The 23238-nt window shown below is 45.1% G+C and overlaps 3 protein-coding genes and 2 non-coding genes across 5 annotated transcripts; 1 reads left to right on the top strand and 4 right to left on the bottom strand.

Annotated features, from left to right (window-relative positions):
• The first annotated feature begins 2856 nt into the window (after positions 1 to 2856).
• On the top strand, positions 2857 to 3824 carry MCCD1 (mitochondrial coiled-coil domain 1). Its single transcript, XM_007951457.1, has 2 exons — positions 2857 to 3024; positions 3531 to 3824. The coding sequence occupies exons 1-2, from the start codon at positions 2857 to 2859 to the stop codon at positions 3822 to 3824; spliced, it is 462 nt and encodes a 153-aa protein (XP_007949648.1).
• Positions 3825 to 3876: 52 nt separating this feature from the next.
• Positions 3877 to 15817, bottom strand: DDX39B (DExD-box helicase 39B; the record flags this gene model as incomplete). The annotated part of the gene is made up of 10 exons (XM_042782370.1): positions 15607 to 15817; positions 14685 to 14812; positions 14269 to 14361; positions 10919 to 11102; positions 9711 to 9829; positions 7505 to 7636; positions 5025 to 5134; positions 4781 to 4925; positions 4532 to 4679; positions 3877 to 3914 (listed from the first exon to the last, which is right to left on the bottom strand). Coding segments are annotated over exons 1-10 (1308 nt in total), but the record flags the coding sequence as incomplete, so codon positions are not given.
• On the bottom strand, positions 10790 to 10866 carry LOC122151084. Its single transcript, XR_006163961.1, has one exon. It is a non-coding gene; the product is annotated as a small nucleolar RNA SNORD83 (small nucleolar RNA).
• A 1151-nt stretch (positions 15818 to 16968) lies between the features above and the next one.
• LOC122151083 lies at positions 16969 to 17043 on the bottom strand. The gene has a single exon (XR_006163960.1). It is a non-coding gene; the product is annotated as a small nucleolar RNA SNORD83 (small nucleolar RNA).
• Positions 17044 to 20708: 3665 nt separating this feature from the next.
• ATP6V1G2 (ATPase H+ transporting V1 subunit G2) lies at positions 20709 to 21840 on the bottom strand. Its single transcript, XM_007951375.1, has 3 exons — positions 21759 to 21840; positions 21391 to 21491; positions 20709 to 20882 (listed from the first exon to the last, which is right to left on the bottom strand). The coding sequence occupies exons 1-3, from the start codon at positions 21838 to 21840 to the stop codon at positions 20709 to 20711; spliced, it is 357 nt and encodes a 118-aa protein (XP_007949566.1).
• Between the last annotated feature and the right edge of the window lie 1398 nt (positions 21841 to 23238).

Here is a 23238-nt window from a genome sequence, read left to right as displayed (position 1 = left end):
TGGCTTCCAGCCAAATAAGACAGGCATATAAGGTGAACATTTACATCAGGTAGATACACTCTTTGTTGTTGTTATTTGCCGGCGAGTCGGCCCCGACTCATAGCGACCCCTCCTTGGGTTTCCGAGGCAGTATCACTACGGAAGTAGGATTGCCCAACCTTCCTTCCGAGGAGTGGCTGGTGGGTTTGAACCGCCAGCCTTCTGGTGAGCAGTCAAGTGCCTTAGGCACTATGCTACCAGAGCTCCCAGATACACTCTTTAGAACAATCAATCATTGGAGAACAGAAGGGTGGTATTTGCACAGGGAGATGGAGGGGGGAGGCAGGAATGCATAGGAAAGGACACAGGGAAGAGGTAACTACAGGGAGGAAGTGAGAAGAGAACTGTTACATTGTGGGGAATTGCGGTCAATGTCATGAAACAGAATATGTATGAACTGCTGTATGGAAAATGAATTTGCTCTGTAAACTTTCACCCAAATCACAATAAAAAATTTTTTTAAAAAAGGGAAGTCAGTTCTCTTGAGAGGTTCCTGTGAAGCTCCTGTGACAGTGCCCAGCGGGATCTCACGTGTAGCATGTAGCAGGCTCTCAAATTAATGAGATGGGTGGATTTTGATAACCCTCAGTTCCCAACCCCAGTGGAGTTTCACATGAAACATACAGTGAATGATTCCTGTCAGTGAGCCCTGTCCTACCAGTCCTCTCGGTATGATGCAGCACTAAAGGTGCCATCAACACTATGGCCTCGGCGGGCTCTGCAGCCCCTTCAACTTGTGCATGTTTCTCATAGTTTCTTTCTTGTTCCTGGCTGAAGACAGGCTGCCTCCTCTCAGGAGGCCAGACCAGAACTAAGACTCTATTAGAGACTCAGGAAACAAAAAGTAAATACATGTATACAGTAACACAAAACCAGGTAATCTAACTTAACTTCACATCTTCATATCCATGATTACAAGACTTAGACCTTACCCAACAGATCTTGAACTGACACAAAGCCCTTTTATTTCTTAAAGATGAACAAATTTCAGACTCTAAATTGATGGCTCAGAACTACGTACTGTAAATTATTGGTGGTTAGCTCATTTGGGTAGTGCTCTGGTGGTGTAGGGGTTAACCAAAAGGTCAGTGATTCAAACCCACCAGCAGCTCCACTGAAGAAAGATGACAGTCTGCTTCCATGAAGATTTATACCATTGGAAACCCAATGGGGGTTGCTGTGAGTCAGAACTGACTAGATGGCAGTGAGTTTGGTTTTGGTAGACTCCATTTTCAAGTTCATAATCTAAAGCACAAACTCAGATGGTTGGAATTTCGAGTTTCCAGTAACCAAACTTTATTAGTCCATAGTCTGGATTCTTTCCCCCACTGCTAATAATCTTGCTTTTAATTTACAAATACAGCTGGTTTAGCTTAAGTGTTACTTTGTTGTAGGTTGTTTAACCTTACACTGGGTGGTTTCATGTATCTGTAAGGAGTGGGCCTCCAATGTGTGTGTATACATTGTAATTCGAGTCATGCATAATCCTATCACTAAAGGGAATTAATAAAAACTCCCCTTCACCGAAGGGGATAATTGGTTTTTCCACTAAAATGTGGGAACCAGTCAGCTAATGGGGAGCTTGTGGCCTTTGGCATCTAAAAGTGCTTCAGCCCAAGTTTGAGAACCTGTAGAAAAGTTCCCTTGCTTGGCTCCTGGACCCCTACACCATCTTCCCTGTGAATAGAGGCATGTCCCGAAGATAATGAGCTGGTTAGGTGGTTGGATCCACCCAGCAATCTTTGCCTTCTAAGGAATGTTTTTTGGTGGGTTTTTTTTTTTTTCCCCTGAGAATCCACTCTTCCCCATATTATCATCCACTCCCTTTGAAGTCATCTCTGCTCAGAGGGATGCCACTATGCCCTCTAGCCACAACAGGACACCATTTCAGAACTTTCATTCACATGGTGTACAGCAAAGGCTTCTGATCTAGTGCTGAAGGATGGAAGGGCTCAGTACAAATCTTGAAACTTACACTAGTGTCAAGTTCTGTCAGGAGCCAGGTTGTGATACAAAGATGCCCGGATCTACTAGAGAAGACAAACCCCAAAGAAATAGAAAGCAAAATAAGGGCAATGAAAAAAGACAATTCTGGGCCAGCAATAAAAGGGAAATAATGGGGAAATCAGTGTAAGAGCCAAGTCTGTGAGCTTTCACTTTGGGTAAGACCAGGATATAAGAAGCCCTGGTGGTGCAAACGGACAGCACTGAGGGCTGATTGAAAGGTGGGCAGTTCATAACCACTTAGCAGCTTCCTGGGAGAAAGATCTGGCAATCTACTTCCACAGATTACAGCCTCAAAAATCCTGGGGCAGTTCTACTGCCACATGGCTTCACTTAAGTCAAACTCCATTCAACACCATCTGAACACCTGGATATAAATCCTCCAGGCTCTTCCATCAAACAGCTATAGGACCTGGAGCACTTCTGGCCTAGAGTTGGCCTGAACAGACTACTTGCCTAAGTGAATGTTGAATACTCCTTGATGAGCTAATTCCCTCATCTGCAAACCAATGTTACAACTCCTACCTTACAGAGACAGTGAGAAAAAACATAATGCCTAGCAAAACAGCCCCAAGTGTGGTTACCTGGGGACCAGCTGTCTGAAGCAAGTTCTGCCTAAACTGGCAGCAATGTTTTTCACATCAGCAACAGTTCTTGGACTCTGTCTGGGGCCAGGCTGGGCAGTGGGGTCAGCGGAGCGGGGCAGGGGCGGGGGCCTAGGCAGGGCTGGGCACCGAAACAAGCCCCACAGCCCAGTGGGAGCCAGTTCCTTGTGGCTACTGGTCGGCTCAGACAGCTCCCTGCCTCACCACCATGGTGCTCCCTCTGTCCCAGCTCTCTCGATGCTATTGCCGAGGCCTCCTACTCTCTTGGTCTCTGGCCCCCCAGGCTTCCCGGGGGTGCTGCTCCCAGACTCCCAGAACAAGCACTGAAGAGCAGACCAGCTCCTCAGACAGTGGAAAGATGAGCTCACCTGCCAGGGTAAGTGACACCAGCAGCAGGGGTGGAGGGCCTGAAAGATCGGTACTAGGGTGGGGAAGCAGCCTCCCCACCCCATCCCACACAGAGCAGCTGGAATCAGACAGCACCCCCACCCCTGGAGCCTGTTGCCTAGTTCTCTCAGCTCCCAGCCCCTTCCCCACCCCCACGCAGCTCCTGACCTCAGGGCTTCCTCTCCCTCCCCATAGTAGTTCACAAAGTCCTTGAACAGAAATTTTCCCTCATGTAACAGTTAATTATTTCTTACAGAGGAGGGACAGCCAGTCCTCTCCTTCCCATAACCCAAGACTGTTGCACAAGGGGAGAAGTTTTTAGGGTCCAGTTACAGATCCTGGGGTAGTTCTCTCTTAACCTGCCCCCAGAGGCCTATGCCCAAGACTGGAAGCACCTCCTCTTCCCAGTACAGGTGATTTCAATGAGCAACAGAAAGGGGAAAATGGGATTCCTGGCCAGAGTCTGATGCTCTCCCCAATGACCCCCTCACCCAGGGTGCTGGGCCCCAACGCACAGCTGAACTGGCCCAAGCTGAGGAGTTGCTGGAGCAGCAGCTGGAGCTGTACCAGGCACTGCTGGAAGGGCAAGAGGGGGCCTGGGAGGCCCAGGCCCTGGTGCTCAAGATCCAGAAGTTGAAGGAACAGATGAGACACCGAGAAAGCCAAGGGGGAGATGGATGCCTAAGTTTCCCAGCAGTTCCCAATTCACCCACCAACGCTGGGAATAAGGCACACCACAGTGCTCAAGTCCTTCAATCAGGAACATCACAGCCTCTCCCAGAACACTGAGAAACCAGGAGTAAGCCCTCCACAGTGGGCCAGAAATTGGAAGGCAGCAGGGAGCCACAATTCCTGCTGTGTTCCCCCTCACCCACTGACCTCCTGGTCCAAAGTAGGGTCCTTGCCCTGGCTCATGCCTTTAAACGACTTCACCCCAAATCCAATAAAGGGATAGAGTGCTTATAGATATCACAGACGCACGTGTTTTGTTTTTTAGTTTTGTTAAAAAAATCCTGACAAATCAGGAATGGGGACTTAGGAGTGGTGGTGATGCAAAAGAGGGAAGCCGTGGGGGAGGGGGGAGGGGTAGGTGGCAGTAGTGTCTCCTTCACCCCCACATCTGGTGTTGTCTCACGAAGAGGAACAGACTGTCGCATTCCAAAATGAACGAATCCTCTACCGCGTCTGTTCAACTGAAGAGAAAACGTGACAATTAGAATAAGGCATAGAAAGGAAAAAGCAAGGTTGGCAGACACACACACATACATGCAGATATTTGTATACTACGTGGGTTCAGAGAACAGACTTGGGAAAGAGAAATAATTTGATGGAAGACAGATGCCACAAAGGTCAGCAAAACACCCCAACATGACATCAAAGCCTAGGGGACTATGATTTTTATTTCTTGCTTTAAACCCTTAATGGAATTTAAAACATACTAAGGACCAACAAACTAGAAAGCAGGGGGAAGCCAGTTCCATGCGATCAACACTCACTGTAGGAGGAGATGTCTATCTCATCAGGCAGCTCACTAATGTTGACCTCAAAGCGATCCTGAACATCATTGAGGATCTTGGCATCATTCTCATCTGACACAAACGTGATAGCCAAGCCCTTGGTGCCAAACCGGCCTGCTCTGGCCACCTGAAAGGAGAGAGATTAGAGGTTAGAACTGGGGATGAAAACGTAGAGGAAATGAGGGCATAGAGAGGAAAACGGGATGTCAATCTCGATGTGAGGCTTACACGATGCAGGTAGGTGTCAGAATCTTCTGGCATGTCATAGTTAAAGGCAATGTTCACCCGCTCGATGTCCATGCCTCGACCAAACAGGTTAGTGGCCACAAGAATGCGTCGTTGAAAATCTTTAAACTGCTGGTACCGAGAAAGCCTTTGTGAGAAAGGAAATAAAAAAATGTTAAGATGCTCTTTTCTCAAATAGTTTCTTTTCCTCCAAGTGAAACAAAACATCCTCCACTTTCCAACTCACCTCTCCTCCTGGGGCATCCCACGGTGGATGGCAATAGCTGGGAAATTCTGCTCCACTAGGAGCTGGGCCAGGGCAATGCAACGCTGAACAGATTTCACAAAGATCACCACCTGTGAGTGAGTGGCGTGTGTGGGGAGGTGAGGGTCCACAGGGGAGGTGAGGGTCCACAAGAGTGTGCGTGTGTGAGAGAGAGAAAAGGATAATTACAAAAGTTTTCAGTCATTTTACTTTTAAAGGAAATCCTCCAGTCCCTCATTCCCCACCAATTCTCCCCTTTGTTCTAAACATAACTCAGACCTTCTCTCATTTGGCTCTGACTTTTACCTGAGCAGACTAGCCTAATATTAGAAGCTCTGGAGGCAGTAATGAAGTGCTTGGCTGCTAAATGAAAGGTCAGTGGGTCAAACCCACCAGCTGCACCAGGTGAGAAAGATGAGGCAGTTTGCTTCTCTAACAGCCTTGGAAACCCTATGGGGCAATTCTAACTTTGCTCAGCAGTGTTACTGTGAGTCGGAATTGACTCAACAGCAATGGGTTTAGTTTATTTTTTAGACTGGCCTCAGGTCCCTGGGTGGTGCAAACAGATAAGCACTCAACTACTTGCTAAAAAGTTAGCCATTTGAAGTTTGAACCAACCCAAAGGCACCTCAGAAGACAGGCCTGGCAATCTGCTTCTGAAAGGTCATAGGTTTAAAAACCTTATGGAGCAGTTCTACTCTAAACACATGGGGTGGCCATAAGATAGCACTGACTCAATGGCAACAAACTGGCCTGAGATGGTACAGAGAACAAAGACAAAAATAGCCACGTCAGGAGACAAGGATGAGACTATCTCATAAAAAAATAATACAACTTAGACCCTAAGTCTATAAAGACCATGATCAATATTCCTACTCACCAAAATATTAAACCCAAGGGACCTACTCTAATTTTGCAAAAGTTTTCAGTGCAAATAAACCATACAGCAGGCAAACCGACAGAATATTCCTCCTTGATAGTAGTACAAGAAACATTTAAGAACACTGTGGTTGTTAACTGCCATCAAGTCAACTTTGATGCATGGTGACCTTATGTGTAAACGCTAGTTGGTCCTGTGCCACCTCCACGGTCTTTGTGTGAGCCTACCGCTGGCTATTCTGTCAATCCATCTCGTTACAAATTTCCTTTGTTTGCACCAACCCTCCACTTTACCAAACATCATGTCCCCCTCCAGCAACTGATCTTTCCTGAGGACAAGTCCAAAACAGAACGAAGTCTCATCATCCTTGCAACTAAGGAGCATTCTGGTTCTACTGTAAGACTAATAATTTGTTCTTTCTTCCTCAATACCACAATTCAAATACATCACTTTTATCATTGTCCAGCTCTCACATGCATGAGATTGATAAGATCATGACTTGGGTCAGCTGCACCTTAGTCATCAAAGGGTCATTTTTGCTTCTTAAAACTTTAAAGAGGTCTTTTGTAGCAGATTTGCCCAATGCAGTATGTCATTTGATTTTCCTGACTGGTGCTTCCATGGGCATTGATTACTGAATCAAACACAAAGAAAAATCTTAACAACTTCTATTTTTTCCTCCATTTATCATGTTGTTTATTGGTCCACTTATAAGGATTTTTATTTTGTTTACATTCTGGTGTAATCCACACCAAAACTGTAGTCTTTGACCATCAGTATGAGCAAGCTGCCTTCATTTTCAGCAAGCAAGGTTGTGTTATCTGCTTATCATAGGTTGTTACTGTGTCTTCCTACATTTCTGATGCCTTTATTTCTTCTTCATGTAGTCCAGCTTCCTGGATTATTTTATTCAGTACACAGACCGAATAAAGTAAAAGTATAAAACTTCACTGCCATCCCTTTTCTAGTTTTGAACCACACAGTATCTCCTTGCTGTTTGAGTGACTACTTCTTGATCCATGGGCACAGCTGAGTGTTCTGGAATTTCCATTCTTCATAATGTTAACCATAATTTATTATGATCCATATAGTCAAATGACTCTGCATAGTTGTTAAAACACAGGTAAACATCTATCTGGTATTCTATGCTTTCAAGTCAAGATCCATCTGACATCAGCGATGGTACACCTGGTTCCATGCCCTCTTCTGAATTCCTGCAAGTTCCCTCCTGATGTACAGCTGTAGCCATTTTTGAGTTATAGGCCCAAAATGGTTTGGGATTTTTTTAAATTTAAAATCCTTTTAGGTTTTTAACTGAGATTTATTTGATGTATTTATTTATTAAGTACCTGTTATACCAGCAATGGAAGAGAAAATCAGTTCCCCCTTGCTCATGCTCTAACTTTGGTACACTTCAGAGACCACCAACTTGACCACCAAAGACATTTGTAGTCTCATTTCAAAGAGTTTCCCTGTATTTCCTCACATAGCATATAGTTTCCTCAAAAGGCACTTAAAGAGCTTTCTGCTATACCTAGAGATGAATCCAATGCCCACTCTTACTGGATTATGAACAACTGACCTGGTTAAACTCAAGGACATCTAGAAGGTCAAAGAGCTTCCGGTTCTTCTCGTTGTCCTTCAGTTTCACGTAGTACTGCTGCAACCCATGCAGGGTCAGCTTCGTCTCATCATCCACGAAGATCTCCATTGGCTGGGGGGGAGGAAGGGGGTAGGGAACGGGAGGAGGGCAGAGTGGGGGGGTTAAACCTGGGGGGGGTTGGAGGAAGTTGATATCCAATACACCCCTTGGGGGGGGATGGGGAAAAGAGAGAAGATTGAAAACCCCACCCCCACCCCAAAAAAATCCACATTTTAACGTGGTTTCTTCCACATTAGATCCAATTTCCTTGCTATCAGTAGGATTTTAAGACTGCCCAAATGAAAACTGTCCTGGGAAGGGAACTTGGCAAGGGAGGAAAAGGAACAGCAGAACTACCCAATGGCAAGGTGCCATTATTTCAAAGGGACAGTAAAGCAAAGAATCAAAACAATGGGGGCTGTTTCTCAAAGAGAAAACATGACCCAAACATCTGAAAAATGATGGGAAACAATGATTTGAGGTCAGAATAACCCCATCAGGGCTGGTTTAATACAGGGTAAGAGAAGGACTGCTCCATTTGAATATTCTCTCAAGAAAGAGATTTAAACACTCATAAAGAGAATGGTATCTTTAAGATCAGAATGCTACAATGGGCATGGCTAAAATGCCATGAAAAGAGAAGAAAAAATTAGTCAAGACAAGTAATAATTTGACCTCAGCCCATAACAGAGTAGTTTTAGGTAAGACTGGTCACTGAACTGAGTGTCAAATCCTCTACAGGGTTACTACACAGAATGTTTCAATAAAATCATAATTTAAAAATAAAAACAAATTCAGCAGCAGATATGCATTCATCTTTAAAAAAAAAAAAAAAAAAAAAACCTTAAAGGGGGGAAAGAAGGTAGCATAAGCAAGACAGAAATTTACACAAGACTCAACAACTCCTAAGTTTAACTTGTCTTAACATTTGCATACTAACTCAGGCACAAGTTAACAAACACCCAGGGACCAAAACAGGCAAAGGTGTGTGCATATCATGGGGAAAAATGGTAAGCTAATCCCTAATCCCAGAAGACAGGCTAGCAAAAGGTAGGTTTTCCAAAACACTCAACGGCCTCCTTCAAATCTAATCCTAGCACCCAAATACAGCTAGAGAGACACAAAAGGTTATCCCACGGGAAGGAGCAGTGCAGGGAGGGAATGAACACACTCCACTGCTTATACAATAGGCCTCACTGGGCCCCCAACCCAAACACCCACATGGCTGCATCCAAGTGGAATGCCTCACTTTAATTTTCCCACACCCCTTTCCCCTGAGTCTTAAAAAAAAAAAAAGAAAAAAATCTACCACCCCATTCAGGACACCCCTCCCCGCAACACACACTGGAGGGAAGGGAGGCACGCCACGTGTTGGGTTCAGGAAAAAAAACCGGGAACAGAAAAAAAGAGGCTGGTTTGGTCCGCAGCTTCCTGGTCAGGTTTCCCCGCGGCCTCCGCTGCCGCCATCCACCGCTGGGTGCCGTTCGCACTTCCCCGCCGCGCCACGGTGTGTTCTCTGTTGCTGGCTCACATCAACCGAGGTTCCGGATGAGGTTCCGGATGGGTGCGAGGAAGGGCGGAAAGGAGTAGGGGATCGGGGATTGAGGTGCCAAAGGCCCCCGCCCCTGGAGGTGCGCCGGAGGGGGCAGATTCATTCGTGCTGTTTGCTCTTCTTCTGGACATGCCCTGCCATCTGTCTGTCCCTCTCTTGCTCTCCTGCCACCGGAAGGTGTGAGTTTGGGGAGCAGAAGGCTCCAATTGTATGCTCGATGCCACCTTGAAGATGCGTGGTTGTAGTGGTTATGTAGGAGACAATGGGTGGTAGGGCAGAAAATCCTGCCCCCCCCCAAAAAGGGAGAAGAGGTTCAAAAAGTGTGTTTTTTTTTTAAAAAAAAAAAAAAAAAAAAGTCGAACACTACCCGCTCTCACATTAACCCGATCAAGTCTTCCGGAGTTTCCCTGGCACACGCGCAAACCCTAACACTAACTGTCTCTGCCTCTGTCTCTTCAAGGAGTCGTCACTCCCAGATGGGCACGTGCTCCCTTCTCAGTGCTTGAAGATTAAGGGAGTCTGGAGGAAGAGGGCGAGGAAGGGGAGGAGGCAGCGGGTGGGGAGTGGAGGGAGAGAAGGTAGAAGGGTATTTACGTCTTGCATGAACTTGCGGCAGACTGGACGGATCTCTTTGCTCAAGGTAGCACTGAACATCATGACCTGCTTCTCATGGGGGGTCATGCGAAAAATTTCCTGGACATCCCGACGCATGTCTACGACAAAGAAAAAAACAGGAAGGAAAAAAAATATAATGAAGATCAGAGACAGGCTTACCAATGAAGTAAAAACTAAGAAATAGGCAAGCTAGGGAGTCATTTTATGAGATTTCCCTCTGGTCTCTATTTTCTTCAACCACCAAAAATCCAAACCCAGAGTAATAATACAATGGAAAGAGTAACGAGTTTTGAATGAAGATCTGGGATCAGGTTCCAGCTGTGTTTTAAGTGGGCAAGAAGTAAGACCATGAAACTCCAATGTCCACTACAATGAAATAAGGACAAAACTCCTTTTAGAAGATCACAAGAATGAGGCATTTAAAAAAATGCTTTGTAAGGCTCTTTTCCCAACTCATCTCTCCTTAAATCCCAGCCTCTACCTGTCAACACTCATCACCTAATTCCATTCCAGAGCCCATTCTATGTATGCCTCCTCTGGGTCATACTTTCCTATTTAGTCAAGCAATAGGACATCTCTAACTAGGGCCCACCTGACAGCTTACCATCTTGAATAACCAAAGATCGTTTGGGATGACTTCTCCCATGGCCATCCCCATGCTTCCTTTCTCTAAATTCAGTTTTTACGGCAATTTTTCCATTGTTAATTCCACTAACACATTGGAATATCACACAATACACATACTCTCCAAGCTAATGTTAGCACTATAAGTCTATAATCTATTCAACTATAAATTCTGATCATATATTGTGCGTTAGAACTGGCACAATGTCTCCTCTTTCAGTTTAGTATCTTTCCTATGACGTGCACTATGGGAAATCTATCAAGGAATGAGTGGTGGTGATATACGAGATTAGCAGAGTCCCTTACTGTAAAGAAACAGCTGTCAGAAAAGAAGGAAGACCATGACACCTTTCTTCCTATCACCACAGCTACTTAAAAGGATAATAAAGACTGACTTAAGTTTCCAAAACCTTGCCACAGATCAGAGCGCCCAGAGCCATCAGTCATGGGTGATAGATTAAGAGTCGTCCTTGCACTAAAGTGCTCCTATATCAAATAAACATCATTTGGCTCCAAAGGGCAAACCCCTAGATTACTATCCCAATGTTAACACTGCCACTCACCGAGTTGTTCAAGCATCTTATCACACTCATCCAAGATAAAGTGTTTAATATGTTTGAGGTTGAGGCTCTTATTTCGAGCCAGGGCCAGGATACGGCCAGGGGTCCCCACGACGATATGTGGGCAGTTCTTCTTCAGCACCTCTTCATCCTTCTTGATAGACAGACCACCAAAAAACACTGCAACCTGCCAACGCAGAGAGAAAAGAAAGTGAGTCTCATAAGGAAGGAAAAATTCCAATCTCTCCACATTTCCTATTCTTCAGTGTGATCTAAATCAATCATTAGAACATTTCAAACAGAGCGAGAGAAAAATGTTGAACAAAAAATCAAATTCACAAAAACAAAAACAAAAAAAGACCAGACCCACTGGTCTGACAGACTGAAGAACCTCCTAGACTATGGCCCTAAAATACCCTTCTGACCTGGAACTGAAGCCACCTTCCAGAGACCACCTTTCAGCTAAGCAGATAGGGTCATAAAATAAACACCACCTGGGACTTAGAACAAAGGATACCATATGCCCAAAAGCAAAGACAAGAAGGCAGGAAGGGGCAGAAACTCCAGACAAAAGAAAACAGAAAGCCCAGGGTGGAAATGATGAAAGTGTTGACACATTGTGGGGAATACAACCAATGTCATCGAACACTTTATGTACCAGCTATCAAATTGGAAACTTAACTTGCTCTATAAACTGTCAAGTAAAATAGATCGGGGAGGGGGTGCGGGGAACAGAACTAAAAGAGATTTTGTTCTTGTTATGTGTCATCCAGTTGACTCTGACTCATGTAACCTAACGTGACAGAGCAGAACTGCCCCATAGGGTTTCCTAGGCTGTAATTTTTATAAAAGCAGAATACTAGGTCTTTTCTCCGGTGGAGGTGCTGTTGAATTCAAATTGCCAACCTTTTAGTTAGCAAGCACACACTTAAACCATCGTGCCACCACCAGGGCTTTTAAAAAGGAGACTTCAGAGATTCCTGTCTCCCAAACATTAAGGCTCAGAAGCAAGTAAGTGGCACAAAGTTGCATGTTTAATCTGACTTAATCTAACAATCTTCCTTCAAATGACTCTAAAGGCCAGGCTTCACTATAAAAATGAGGACAAAGGAGTGTGAAGTGCTACAAAGCACATGGAACATCATTTCCCTAACCAAACCCAGATTTTTTAAATTCCTTATCATAAACTTTATGAAATTACTGACTTGGGCTACACTTAACACTCCATATATTAAAACCATTAGGTAAATGGTTGCTGAGAATCTGGGCATTAGCACAGTGCTGAGTAACAACAAAAACTGCTTTCTACATTTACCTGAGATAGATACACTCCTTGGAAAGAACAATCATGGGACAAAGAAGGGCCACTGATGCACAGGGAGACAGCTCAGGGGGCAGGAGTACATGGAGGGATGGACACAGGGAAGTTAACTGTCAGGAGGAAGTGGGAGGGGAGCTGTTGCATTGTGGTGAATTGTAGTCAATGTCATGAAACAAAATGTGAACTGCTGCACGGAAAGTGAATTCGCTCTGTAAATTTTCACCTAAGTCACAATAAAAAAGAAAAAAAAAAAATTGCTTTCTAGTTTCAAGGGGGGAAAGAACAATGGCATAATCAGACTATCATGACCCTAATTCTCCGATTAATTTTTCAAATCACTAACCTAAGTACGTGATAAAATAGGAAATACATAGTATCATCTATGAAACATTCTTGCCAAAAACATTTAACTTGAATCAAGCTTTCAAATCTAAATCCAGGTCACAGGAAATAGAAAAGAACAAGCTAAACAGCACAAGGGAGTAACCCAACAAATCCAGAGGTGGGACGTTCTGTAGAACTGGCCCAATCTGAGCATTAACTTTGAGCAATAGTAAAAGGAAAAAAAAAAAAAACACTACACAATTTGTAATTGATCTTGACACCAGGAATATTTTCTTTTGAGTGGCACAAGGATAAATGTGATCTATAGAGAAGAAAGTATAACCTTAGCTCACTACTAAGCACAACAATGGGACGATCTGTAGAACTGGCCCAATCTGAGCATTAACTTCGAGCAATAGTAAAAGAAAAAAAAAAAACACTGCACAATTTGTAAGTGATCTTGACACCAGGAATATTTTCTTTTGAGTGGCACAAGGATGAATTTGATCTATAGAGAAGAAAGTATAACCTTAGCTCACTATTAGGCACAACAATGTTTCCACGGTGGTAACAATGTAACTGTTTTCAACTCACAGGCAAGGCTCCTTGGCCAAAGGACAGAAAATGTCAGTCTGGCAACATACAAGAAAGAGGCCTGCATAACACACGTGGCATGCACAACACATTTAAAAAACTAAAATTAATGTAATTTCCAGATACTGAACTAGAATAACATCAACAGCTAAATTTTTCATGAAAGAAAGTAAAAAAGGTCTCTAATTTGATAAATCAAAAAACAGTGCCCTTTTGCTAAGGATGATGAAAAAATTTTGGCCAACAGTGGTGATGGTTGTACAACATAAATATAATTAATGTCACTTAATTGTACACATAAAATATGCTAAAATGGCCAATATTTTGTTACATGTATTTTTACAAGTAAAATGGGAAAAAAAAAAGTGCCTACTATTTAATGACACAGAACCACTGGAACTATAAAATTGGTTAATAAGTTATTATGTTCTATGAAGCAGGACTGGAAATAGGAATGCATGAATCTTTTCAGTCTAAGGCCTTCTGGGTTATTTCAGTGTTTCTACCATGCCCAGGTACTATTCTACTACTGATTTTTTTAAAAAATATTTTTAGTTTAGGATTATGACCAAACATTCCTAATTCCATTAAAATATAATGAATAGAAGAAAAAATCATGGTTCCCTGAGTAAAAGTACTCTTACTCTTTTGGCTAAAATACTTGTCACCTCATCTTAGGCAAGAGGGTAACAAGTTATCATATACCTCAGTTCTCAAGCTCTTGGGGATCTCTCTCTTTAAAATGAATGTTCCTATTGAGTAAATCCAGGGTGAGGCCCATATAATCTGCATTTCCAACAAGTTCATCTCAAAACCATAATGTATCAAACGGCTGGGCCCCAGACATTTTTCTATCTTTTGTCATTTTAATTCTCAAAATTCACACACCACACTAAAGTCGCTTAGAGCTTCCAGCCCCCTAAATGCTAAACCTGTCAGCCAAAGGGAGAAAAATAATGAGTATTAAAATCCCTTGTACACTCAAAAGTTTGCAGGAATTTACTACCATGTACACTGAAGGGCACAGGAGACATGAAGATTGCCAATCTACAAGTCTTTGTCATCTCCAACTCCCCAAATTCTCAGCCTCCCATGTCTTTTCACTTTGGCTTACCTTGACATTGGGCATGTATTTAGAGAAGCGCTCATACTCCTTGCTGATCTGAAAAGCCAACTCCCGAGTGTGACACATCACCAGCACAGACACCTTGGGGGAGAAGCAGACACAGACATACAGTATATTCTTTCACTATTACTCTCCGCTCTGGGGAAATAAAAAAAGCATTATCTGATAGATCATACAGGACTTCAATTCTAAGCCTGAAATCATTAACCTCACCCCTCCACCTCCACAAGGCTTATTTACAGTCTTCCTCCATAGCCATCAGTCAAGAGTGAAAGAAGTCATCTTAGGAATAAACACTCATGGCTCTGAAAGCATCACATAGCTGGGATAGTAACACCCTTTCTAATTATCTTTAACCAAACCATCTTCCCCAAAACTCCCCACATCTCTACCCCCTAGTATACCTGCCCAGTAACCGGCTCCAGCTGTTGTAGTGTGGCCAACACAAACACTGCTGTCTTCCCCATGCCTGACTTGGCCTGGCACAGGACGTCCATTCCCAGAATGGCCTGAGGGATGCACTCATGTTGGACTAAAAGTTAAGAAAGAAAAAACAGACTTCAGTCTCTTGATTAACTCCACAACCTTTTTCACCATGCCAAACCCATTTTTTCATCACTGAAGTCCCAGAGTATTTCCTTGATTCTCATCAACTCTCAGACCTTTCCTAGCATTCTATTCCCTCAACAACACTCATCCCCAAATCAGACCCTCCTAGTTCCTCCCTGGTCCTGCTAACAACCCACTTGAATCTACCAACAGCTCACCTTTAGTGTGCTCCTGGTTTTGTCCTTATTTTCCTTAACCTGTTAACAATCCATGAAACTTGAATGCCTGCCACAGGCCATTTCTCCCAATTAGGCTGCTGTACTTTGGGTCACGTAACCCTGCAGGCTTAGACAAAATGAATGAAGGACTTGGTACATGACCCAGAAGCCAGCTATCTTTAGGCCAATCGTAAAGGAATTTCCTACACCAGAGCTGGCCCTGGCCCAAAAGAGGCGGACTAAAGGTCCAACCAGCCCCTCTCTAGTTTAAAATCAGGAGCCAGTGACAAAATCAAAAACAAGCATACAAGGAAAAAAGGCAACCACAAGTATGAATGGCAGATCTCAAAGGTGCTTTTGGATCACTACCACTTTTGTGCTATCATGCACGGCAAAACAGCCTACATCCACAACCTTCTTCTGTTGCTAAAATAGTTTTTTTGGTACTTCTTGTCTACCCTAAATATAAACCTCTATCACCTGAGGAACCATGGACACATCTGTTTCTTACAGTTTTAAACAACCAAATGAACATTCTAGGCCTAAGAAAAAAAATTACCTTCTGATGGATGCTCAAAACCACAGTCAACAATGGCACGGAGCAACTCTGGCTTGAGCAGGAAGTCACGAAAGCCAGAGCTGTGGATGGAGACATAGGAGCCCTTGACATCCTTCTTGGCAGGGGCCTCAGCCCCATCTCCTCCAGCTGCTGTCTCCACTTCATCATCTTCATAGTCCAAGAGCTCATTGTCAACATCATTTTCTGCCATAACTGGGCCGGCAGGGGGAGAAGGGGAGGGGTCTCTAGCTGGGTTCACGAAGACTAAGTGAAATCAAGGGAAAAGAGTGGGATCCAAGGAACAAGAGAGGAAAAGGAAAATACTAGCTGCTGTTAGAAGAGCTAAGAAGAGAAAAAAGAAAAAAGGAAGACTTATCAGGCATGAGAACTTTCACAATCTCAAGTCTCCATCCCCACACTCTTATTTCCCTAAACTATGAAACCTCTCCTTGGAAAGAAAGGTAACAGACAAACACGCAACATAAAAAGGTAAATATAAATGAAGAAAGTGATCCTACAGCAGGTGGTTATGATACAGACGGGAAATAACACTACGATCAGAATAGCAGAAACCAGTTAGTCAGAAAACAAAAAACCAGCTTATAAATTCTTGACCTGTAATTAGCAATGAGTAGCCCTGGTGGTGGGAGCTTAAGGCACCTGACTGCTAACCAGAAGGCTGGTGGTTCAAACCCACCAGCCACTCCTTGGAAGGAAGCTTGGGCAATCTACTTCCGTAGTGATACTGCCTCAGCAACACAAGGAGGGGTCACTATGAATCAGATCTGACTCCACGGCATATAACAACAACAACAGCCCTGGTGGTACAGTAGTTAAGCACTTGGCTGCTACCTGAAAGGCCATCGATTGGAGCCTATCAGCTACTCCTCAAGCGAAAGATGTGGCAGTCTACTTGTGTAAAGGTTACACCCTGGAAAACCCTATGGGGCAGTTTTATCCTGTCCTACAGGGTTGCTGAGTCTGAACAGACGCGATGCAACAAATTTTTTAAATTAGCTACATTGTTAGTTTTGTGTAATCTGACTCATGGCAATCCCCTGTACTCCACAGGGTTTTCAACGCTGTGACCTTCCAGAGACAGATCGCCAGGACTGTCTGCCGAGGCACTTCTAGGTGGTTCCAACCACCAACCTTCCGGTATTAGTCAAGCGCTTAACAGTTAGCACCACCCAGCGGCTTGTAATGGAAAAGGAAAAAAAAACGTAATGAGAAACAGAATTCATTAAAAACTGGTGACTAGAGATTGCAAATGAGATGAAAAAGAAAGTCCTGAAAAATTCTTAAGGGAGAACTCTGTGCTGTCCCTATCTTTTATTTCCAAGTGTCGACCCCCAACCCCGCAGCCATCAGTCAAGGGTGATAGATAAAGGTCATCACGGCGCAAAGCGCTATCTCAAAATGAAAACATCATGTGGCTGCCATCCACCTCCCACAGCTCTCCAGCGCCATACTCCTGTCCCCTCCCTTCCGCTGCTTAAAAAAAAAAAATGACCGTGATTAATGGGAGGATATGGCATACATGGTCGATAACATTCATCTCTCCACTATACTCTGAAGAAGCTAATAATTGAGGAGAAAAGTTGTATCCTCGCTCCACCCTTACCACCACTTTCACCAAATAGTCTCACATCACCTTTGCGCCAGGTGAGACTCCTTTGTATAAAACACCACTTGTAAACATTTGGAGAAAGGTGTGTGGCGTAGTGCCTACGGCATCTCACTGCTAACCAAAAGGCTGGCGGTTCAAACCCCCCAGCCACTCCTCAGAAAGATGATGGACCAATCTACTTCCGTAGTGATACCGCCTCGAAAACCCAAGGAGGGGCCGCTATGAGTCGGGGCCAACTCGACGGCACATAACAACAACAACAACAACAAAAAAAAAATCTGGAAAGCAACCAAATAAAGGCTGGCAAGTCGAGGTGAGAAAAATCCATCTGGGCCCAGCACTCAGTTCCCGCCGAAGGGGAGGGGTGAGGTGAGAAGAGCCCCGCCCTCTGCAAACGCTCAGGACTAGGGAACTCTAAGCGTTGCTCCCGTTGTCGCGGGGCCTCTGGCCAACGAGGAACCCACCGGAGAAGCCAGGAGTCAGGGAACACAATGGCGCCGGGGCCACCATCTTGGATTGCCCCCCCTTCCCCAGTGTCCCCCCAGAACTCCTTGCTATCCAATAAGATACAAAAAACAGAAATAACGACCCAACTAGATCCCAGAGAGCAGATCATCCCCTATGGAAGGGGTATCAGCATCCCACAGGACTGGATGGTCGCGGAAATGCGCGGATGGAATCGGATGGTAAATAAGGCCGAAGCTTACCTGAGCAGGGCGGGCGCGTATGGCGGCGGCAAGAGCAACGAAAAAGGGAATCTGCCTTCACTTCCGGCCCCTGGCTTCCTTCTACCCCGGCCTCCCGCCTTCTCGACTGCCAACACGCAGACGCAAGGGACCGGAAGAAGAACCATTTGCGGTTCTAAAGTTTCGCTCGCTCCGGGGTTGCCTTTGGAAAATGCCTGTCTGATATTTTCTTTCTTGAAAGCTATTTCGAATGCCTCCAATACTACCAGTAACCAAAGGCAAAAAAGGGAACTAGTATCCCCTCCCATCGTTATCTAGCCTCTCGTGTCCTGTTCTTCTCCACGCCCCTCACCACTTCCTTTAGGTTCTTGCCACGCAGGTTTTCTCTCTGGGCACCCCTCCGTGGGGGCGCGATGAACGAGGGCGGCAGGGCTGCGAGTTCCCACGGGGTCCTCGGCCTTGTTGTCAAGGTGACCTGTGGGTGCCTTGGCTTGCGCTAGGGGTGTCCCGCCCCACCTGACGTAGGGATGGGGAAAATAGGATGAGGAAACTGCAGCGAGGCATATTTGGGGATCCTGCTTCTCCAACTGTGGGAACAGAGGAGGGATGGGTGGCATTTGCTAGAATCATGTCGGTCACTGTAGCTGAGGACTCAAAGGCTCTGAGGCTGGTGAGCAGGGACTGCGAGCCGGGACAGTGTTCTGAATCCTCTGAGCGGGAATAGAATCTAAATTCTGCCTCACATATTGAAGATAAATTATAGGGCTTGAAGGTTGTCCAACGTTCCAAATAGATAATTCTATCAGAATGTTCTTAGCCCTCCCCGCCCCACAACAGCCCCACATTTTTATTCTGAATTAATTATTTGAAGTTTCCCTCTTTGAGATGCCACAGAGGTGATGTCCAACTGCTTTAAAAAATTAACGAATGTTTGGCCACGCCTTGAATTAAGTTCCACCTGTCACCACACTTAACCATTTAATACTGTAGAGTAGATACTATTGTTATTCCCACTTTATAGACTAGCAAACAGGCTTAGAGTAGAGCACTACAATTGGTAATATGGGAGGATCCAGGACATGATCTCTTAACCTCTATTGTATCCTAACTCCCCATCTGAAGAAAGGGAGAGCTGGGTGAATAAATAATACCTCATTGGCTTAAGTCCCTAGTGAAGCAGACTTGTCTTCTACGGCCAAGAGAAATAACATTGATTCAAGGATGGTATCATGAAAGGACCATTTTCCCGATCTTAAGTATTTACTCAACAACGTTTATCAACTGCCCACCTTGTACCAAGTGCTATCCTGATGTTTGGGGACACAACAGTGCACATAACTGTCCTCAAAGAGCTTATTACATAGATGGGGAGCTCAACAGATAAACGTCAAGTAGCAACAGTGCTATGAAGGAAAAATAAAACAAAGGGGGCAGAGTGCTTGTTCCTACACCCCAGCTCTTCTCTCCAGCTGCCATCTATAGTCCTCAGGTTCCCAAATAAGGAACCATATATGTTCATCATTTTAGAGAAATTATATTAAAGTGCTATTTTGTTAGGAGCTCTGGTGCCTTAGTGCCTAAGGCATTTGACTGCTAACCAAAAGGCTGATGGCTCAAACCCAGCAGCCACTCCTCAGAAGGAAGGTTGGGCAATCTACCTCCTTAGAGATAACCCCTCGGAAAGCCAAGGAGGGGTCACTGTGAGTCAGATCTGACTCCAGAGCAGTGCATTGCATTTGTTGTGTTATTCCTTTTGTTTCTCCAAGTTTCAAAGAGCAGCCCTCTTGGATGTCTGGGGAATATCTAAAAGAAACGAGAGTGATTGAAAGTAAATGATGAGGCAAAAGGAGACTGCTTTAACTCACCAATTGGTTTGCCTATAAGTTATTTTACTGACACATTTTTATTGTCACAAATAGGTGGAATCCAAAGGAAAAGTATGGTGGTGATGATGTAGAAAGGAGAACTGTGTGTGGGAACAGTGTCACCTTAGAACTCAGGAAAAAGCATCTGATGGGTCTTTGGGGACATAGGAAAAAGGGGAAATCCAATAAAGAGAAAGATAAACTTGAGAGAGAAAGAGAAGCTAAGAGAGGCAGGATTTGCCTGGAGTTGTAGTATAGAGGCTAAATGAAGCCATAATTCCATCCATCCAGGGATTATAAAGTTTCTGGGGAAAAGAGGGCAGGAACAAACAATTCTTCAGAGACTCACTCGAGTCACATGATAAAGCCATTGACAGAAGCAAAAAAAAAAAAAAAAAAAAACCAACCCAACTGTATCTAGGTTTGGCAGGTGAGTGGGGAGTAGTAATAAGATCACAGGATTGTCATTTATGGAATCACAGCTACTACATGCCAGAAACCATGCTAGCCTCTTTACAGAGTGATCACTACAGCAACGTGGCAAGGCAGGCATTGTTGTTATTCCAGTTTCACAAAGGGGAATGTTGAGGCTTCAAAGGTTGCACATCAGCAAGTGGTAGGGTGGGGAGGGAAACCCGAGCCTGTCAGGCTCTGAAGTCAAGATGTTGCCCATATCCTTACTTCTCCATGCCACAAGTTTAGGAGTTAGGCGAAAGTGACAAGGTCCCAGGGAGGGTTAAAGAACAAGAGGATTCAGATCTGAGCAGGATATTTGTAAGTTATACAGGAAAAGTATTGGATCCTGTCTCCTAGGATTTCCAGGGAATGGAGAGAGAAGGACTATGATGGAAAGTGATTTTGGTTTAGTGGATTTTTTTGAAGGAAAGGACTGGCAGGAAGAGTCAAGGCCTGGGGTGTGTCCTAGGCAGTGATCCGGTAGTTAGGGTGGACTTGGGGCTTGACTTCGCAGACCATGCCAAGAAGCTGGGCCAGGACGCGCTCACGGTTTCTCTGCTGGGAACTCTGCATGCCTTGCACTTGGCGCCTAGTTGCCTGCTCCACCTCAGCTGACAGGTTCCCCTGGGAGCCCATGGCCTGGAGGGTGAGGGGAAAAGGGGGAAGAGAGAAACGAAAAAGCAGAAGCAGAAAAAGAAGGGTCCAGGTGTGCAGAGGGGAAAATCCTGGAGCAAGATCAGAAAGAAGGACTAGCCCCTCCAAAACCATCCCATCCCACAGAAATGTCCAGACCCCAAAGATATCAACACAAACCCCTTTCCTCTAAGACAATGTACTCACCTTTACTTAAAATAGATTGTAATATTCCCACCATCTCACCACCCATGACCATAAACCTGTTCTGCACATGAGATGTCACCATTCTCCACATAGGCGTGGTGTCTCCCAGCCACAAACTGTGCACATCCTTTAAAAAAAACTCCCACATCCTTACAAATCACAAAATTGGATAAATATTTGGTCCCTGCCAAGGTCCCCTCCAGCTCTCTGCCACCTTATTTTCTTGTTGGATCACCCCAAATGCACCTCACCAGATGCACCCCTGACTTGCATCCTTGGCCTCCTCCCTGACTGCCCCAGGACTCACCGCCTGCTGCTTGCTCTGGAATTCCTGCTCTCGCTCTCTGCGATATAGTTCCACCTCCATCTGGGCTTCCTCTTTCGCCTGCTTCAGACGCCGGGCCTTCCCTAGAAGGAAAAAGGACAGGGGGCAGGGGTGGACCCCCCACACACAAAAAAAATAAAGGCTATCATAGGGGTCAGTCTTTCCAGAAAGTTCTGCTTTTCTCAATCCACCAGGTGCTAGATTCTAACACCTACCCATTTCTTCCCTCCTTTACTAGCTCCCAGACCCCAACCCTCTCCCTACCTGCCTTGGGTTTTCCTAAGGATTCGGATGTTTTCTTCCCACCCCCGTTTATTTTCTGGACCTCATAGGAAGGGAAGAAGACTTACTCTTCCGGGCATCTGCTACCTTCTCAGCTGCACGCTTCTCGGCTTGCAGGAGCTGCTGGATGCCCTGCGACTGACTGGCCATTGCTGTTGTTATGCTGATGCTGTTGCAGATCCTACCTAGGTACCAGAGTTCTCCCACCCCCACCTCCTGCTTTTCCTCCTCCTGCTGTAGTCCTCCACTACCCCTGGGTCTTAGTGCTCCTCTTTTCTCTCAGCTCTCTCCACCCAGTGTCTCCCCCATCAGATCATGCATCCCTCCAGATGAATGGTCCTCCTCTTTCCTCTCTCATCCTGGCAGTACCCAGAAAGACCGCTTGAGAGCAGCAGAGACCAGGTCCAAAGCTGTCAGCTACCACCACTTCAGGAACACGGCCTTTCCAGTCAGGAACGTCGGGGGCGGGGGGTTGGGGCAGGGGTGGGAAGGGGAGGTGTGTATGGGTAGGAGAAAGAGAGCGTGGTTGACGGTCTGAATGCCGGAGGCATAGAAGGGTTGAGAATGGTGTGAGGAGGTAAGGATGTCATTATACGACATGTGTTGCAGAAGGATGGCTTTTCTGAATAATCCCAACCTGTCTTCCCCTTTTTCTCTCCCTCCCGTTCTCATCTCTAATTTTTTTTTCCTATGTCTTTCTCAGGTCTAAATTCCTGCGTCCACTTCTTTCGCCCTGTAGTACAATTATCTCCTTATGTCGCTCCTGTTCTTACTATTTTGTTGTTAGGTGTCGTCCAGTCATCGCAGACTCAGCGACCCTACATACAATCGAACCAAACACTGCCCGGTCGTGCTATCCTCAACAGTCCTTGCTATGTACTTGAGCCCATCTCCAGCCACTGTGTCAATCCATCTTGCTTAGAGTCTTACCCATTTTTGCTGACCCTCCATTTATGACTGTAGTTGTTGATTTTCGGTGTTGTTTTGTGTAAGTTTTTTGTTTTCCATTTTCACTGTGGTTTTTATTGCCTTTATTTCTCCTGTTTTCTTTCTGTCATCATCTTTTTGTCTATCACTGAAACATCTCATCCTCCTTCAAGCCGGGAGATGAGGGCTTCAACCTCAAAATCACCTTCCTTTCTCTCCCCATCCTTTTCCTTGCCTCCCATCCAATCTTCTGGTTTCAAAAAAACAAAAGCACAACCAAACTCACTGCTGCAGAGTCACACCCACTCATGTTGTTGTTGTTGTTATGTGCCGTCAAGTCAGCCCTGACTCATAGCGACCCCTCCTTGGGTTTCCGAGGCAGTATCACTACGGAAGTAGGATTGCCCAACCTTCCTTCCGAGGAGTGGCTGGTGGGTTTGAACCGCCAGCCGTCTGGTTAGCAGGCAAGTGTCTTAGCCACTATGCTACCAGAGCTCCCACACCCACTCATAGCTACCCCTTTTTGGGTTTCTGAGGCGGTGTCACTACGGAAGTAGATTGCCCAACCATTCTTCTGAGGCAGGGTTGGGAAGTTTGAACCACTAGCCTCCTGGTTAGGAG

Source organism: Orycteropus afer, unplaced genomic scaffold, assembly GCF_000298275.1.
Source record: "Orycteropus afer afer isolate SDZICR_OR568_19922 unplaced genomic scaffold, OryAfe1.0 scaffold00294, whole genome shotgun sequence".
Taxonomy (NCBI): Eukaryota; Metazoa; Chordata; class Mammalia; order Tubulidentata; family Orycteropodidae; genus Orycteropus; species Orycteropus afer.
The sequence above is the reverse complement of the archived record's forward strand: the minus strand, read 5'-3'. Positions and strand labels throughout refer to the sequence as shown.

What these genes read in the sequence shown, in the direction of transcription:
- MCCD1 (XM_007951457.1), top strand. Translation starts at nt 2,857, where the DNA reads ATGGTGCTCCCTCTGTCCCAGCTCTCTCGATGCTATTGCCGAGGCCTC. An exon ending in AGATGAGCTCACCTGCCAGG is followed by an intron (nt 3,025 to 3,530) that starts GTAAGTGACACC and finishes CCCCTCACCCAG; the next exon opens with GGTGCTGGGCCCCAACGCAC.
- ATP6V1G2 (XM_007951375.1), bottom strand. Translation starts at nt 21,840, where the DNA reads ATGGCCAGTCAGTCGCAGGGCATCCAGCAGCTCCTGCAAGCCGAGAAG. An exon ending in GGTAGCAGATGCCCGGAAGA is followed by an intron (nt 21,492 to 21,758) that starts GTAAGTCTTCTT and finishes TTTTCCTTCTAG; the next exon opens with GGAAGGCCCGGCGTCTGAAG. An exon ending in TCCAGAGCAAGCAGCAGGCG is followed by an intron (nt 20,883 to 21,390) that starts GTGAGTCCTGGG and finishes CTCACCCTCCAG; the next exon opens with GCCATGGGCTCCCAGGGGAA.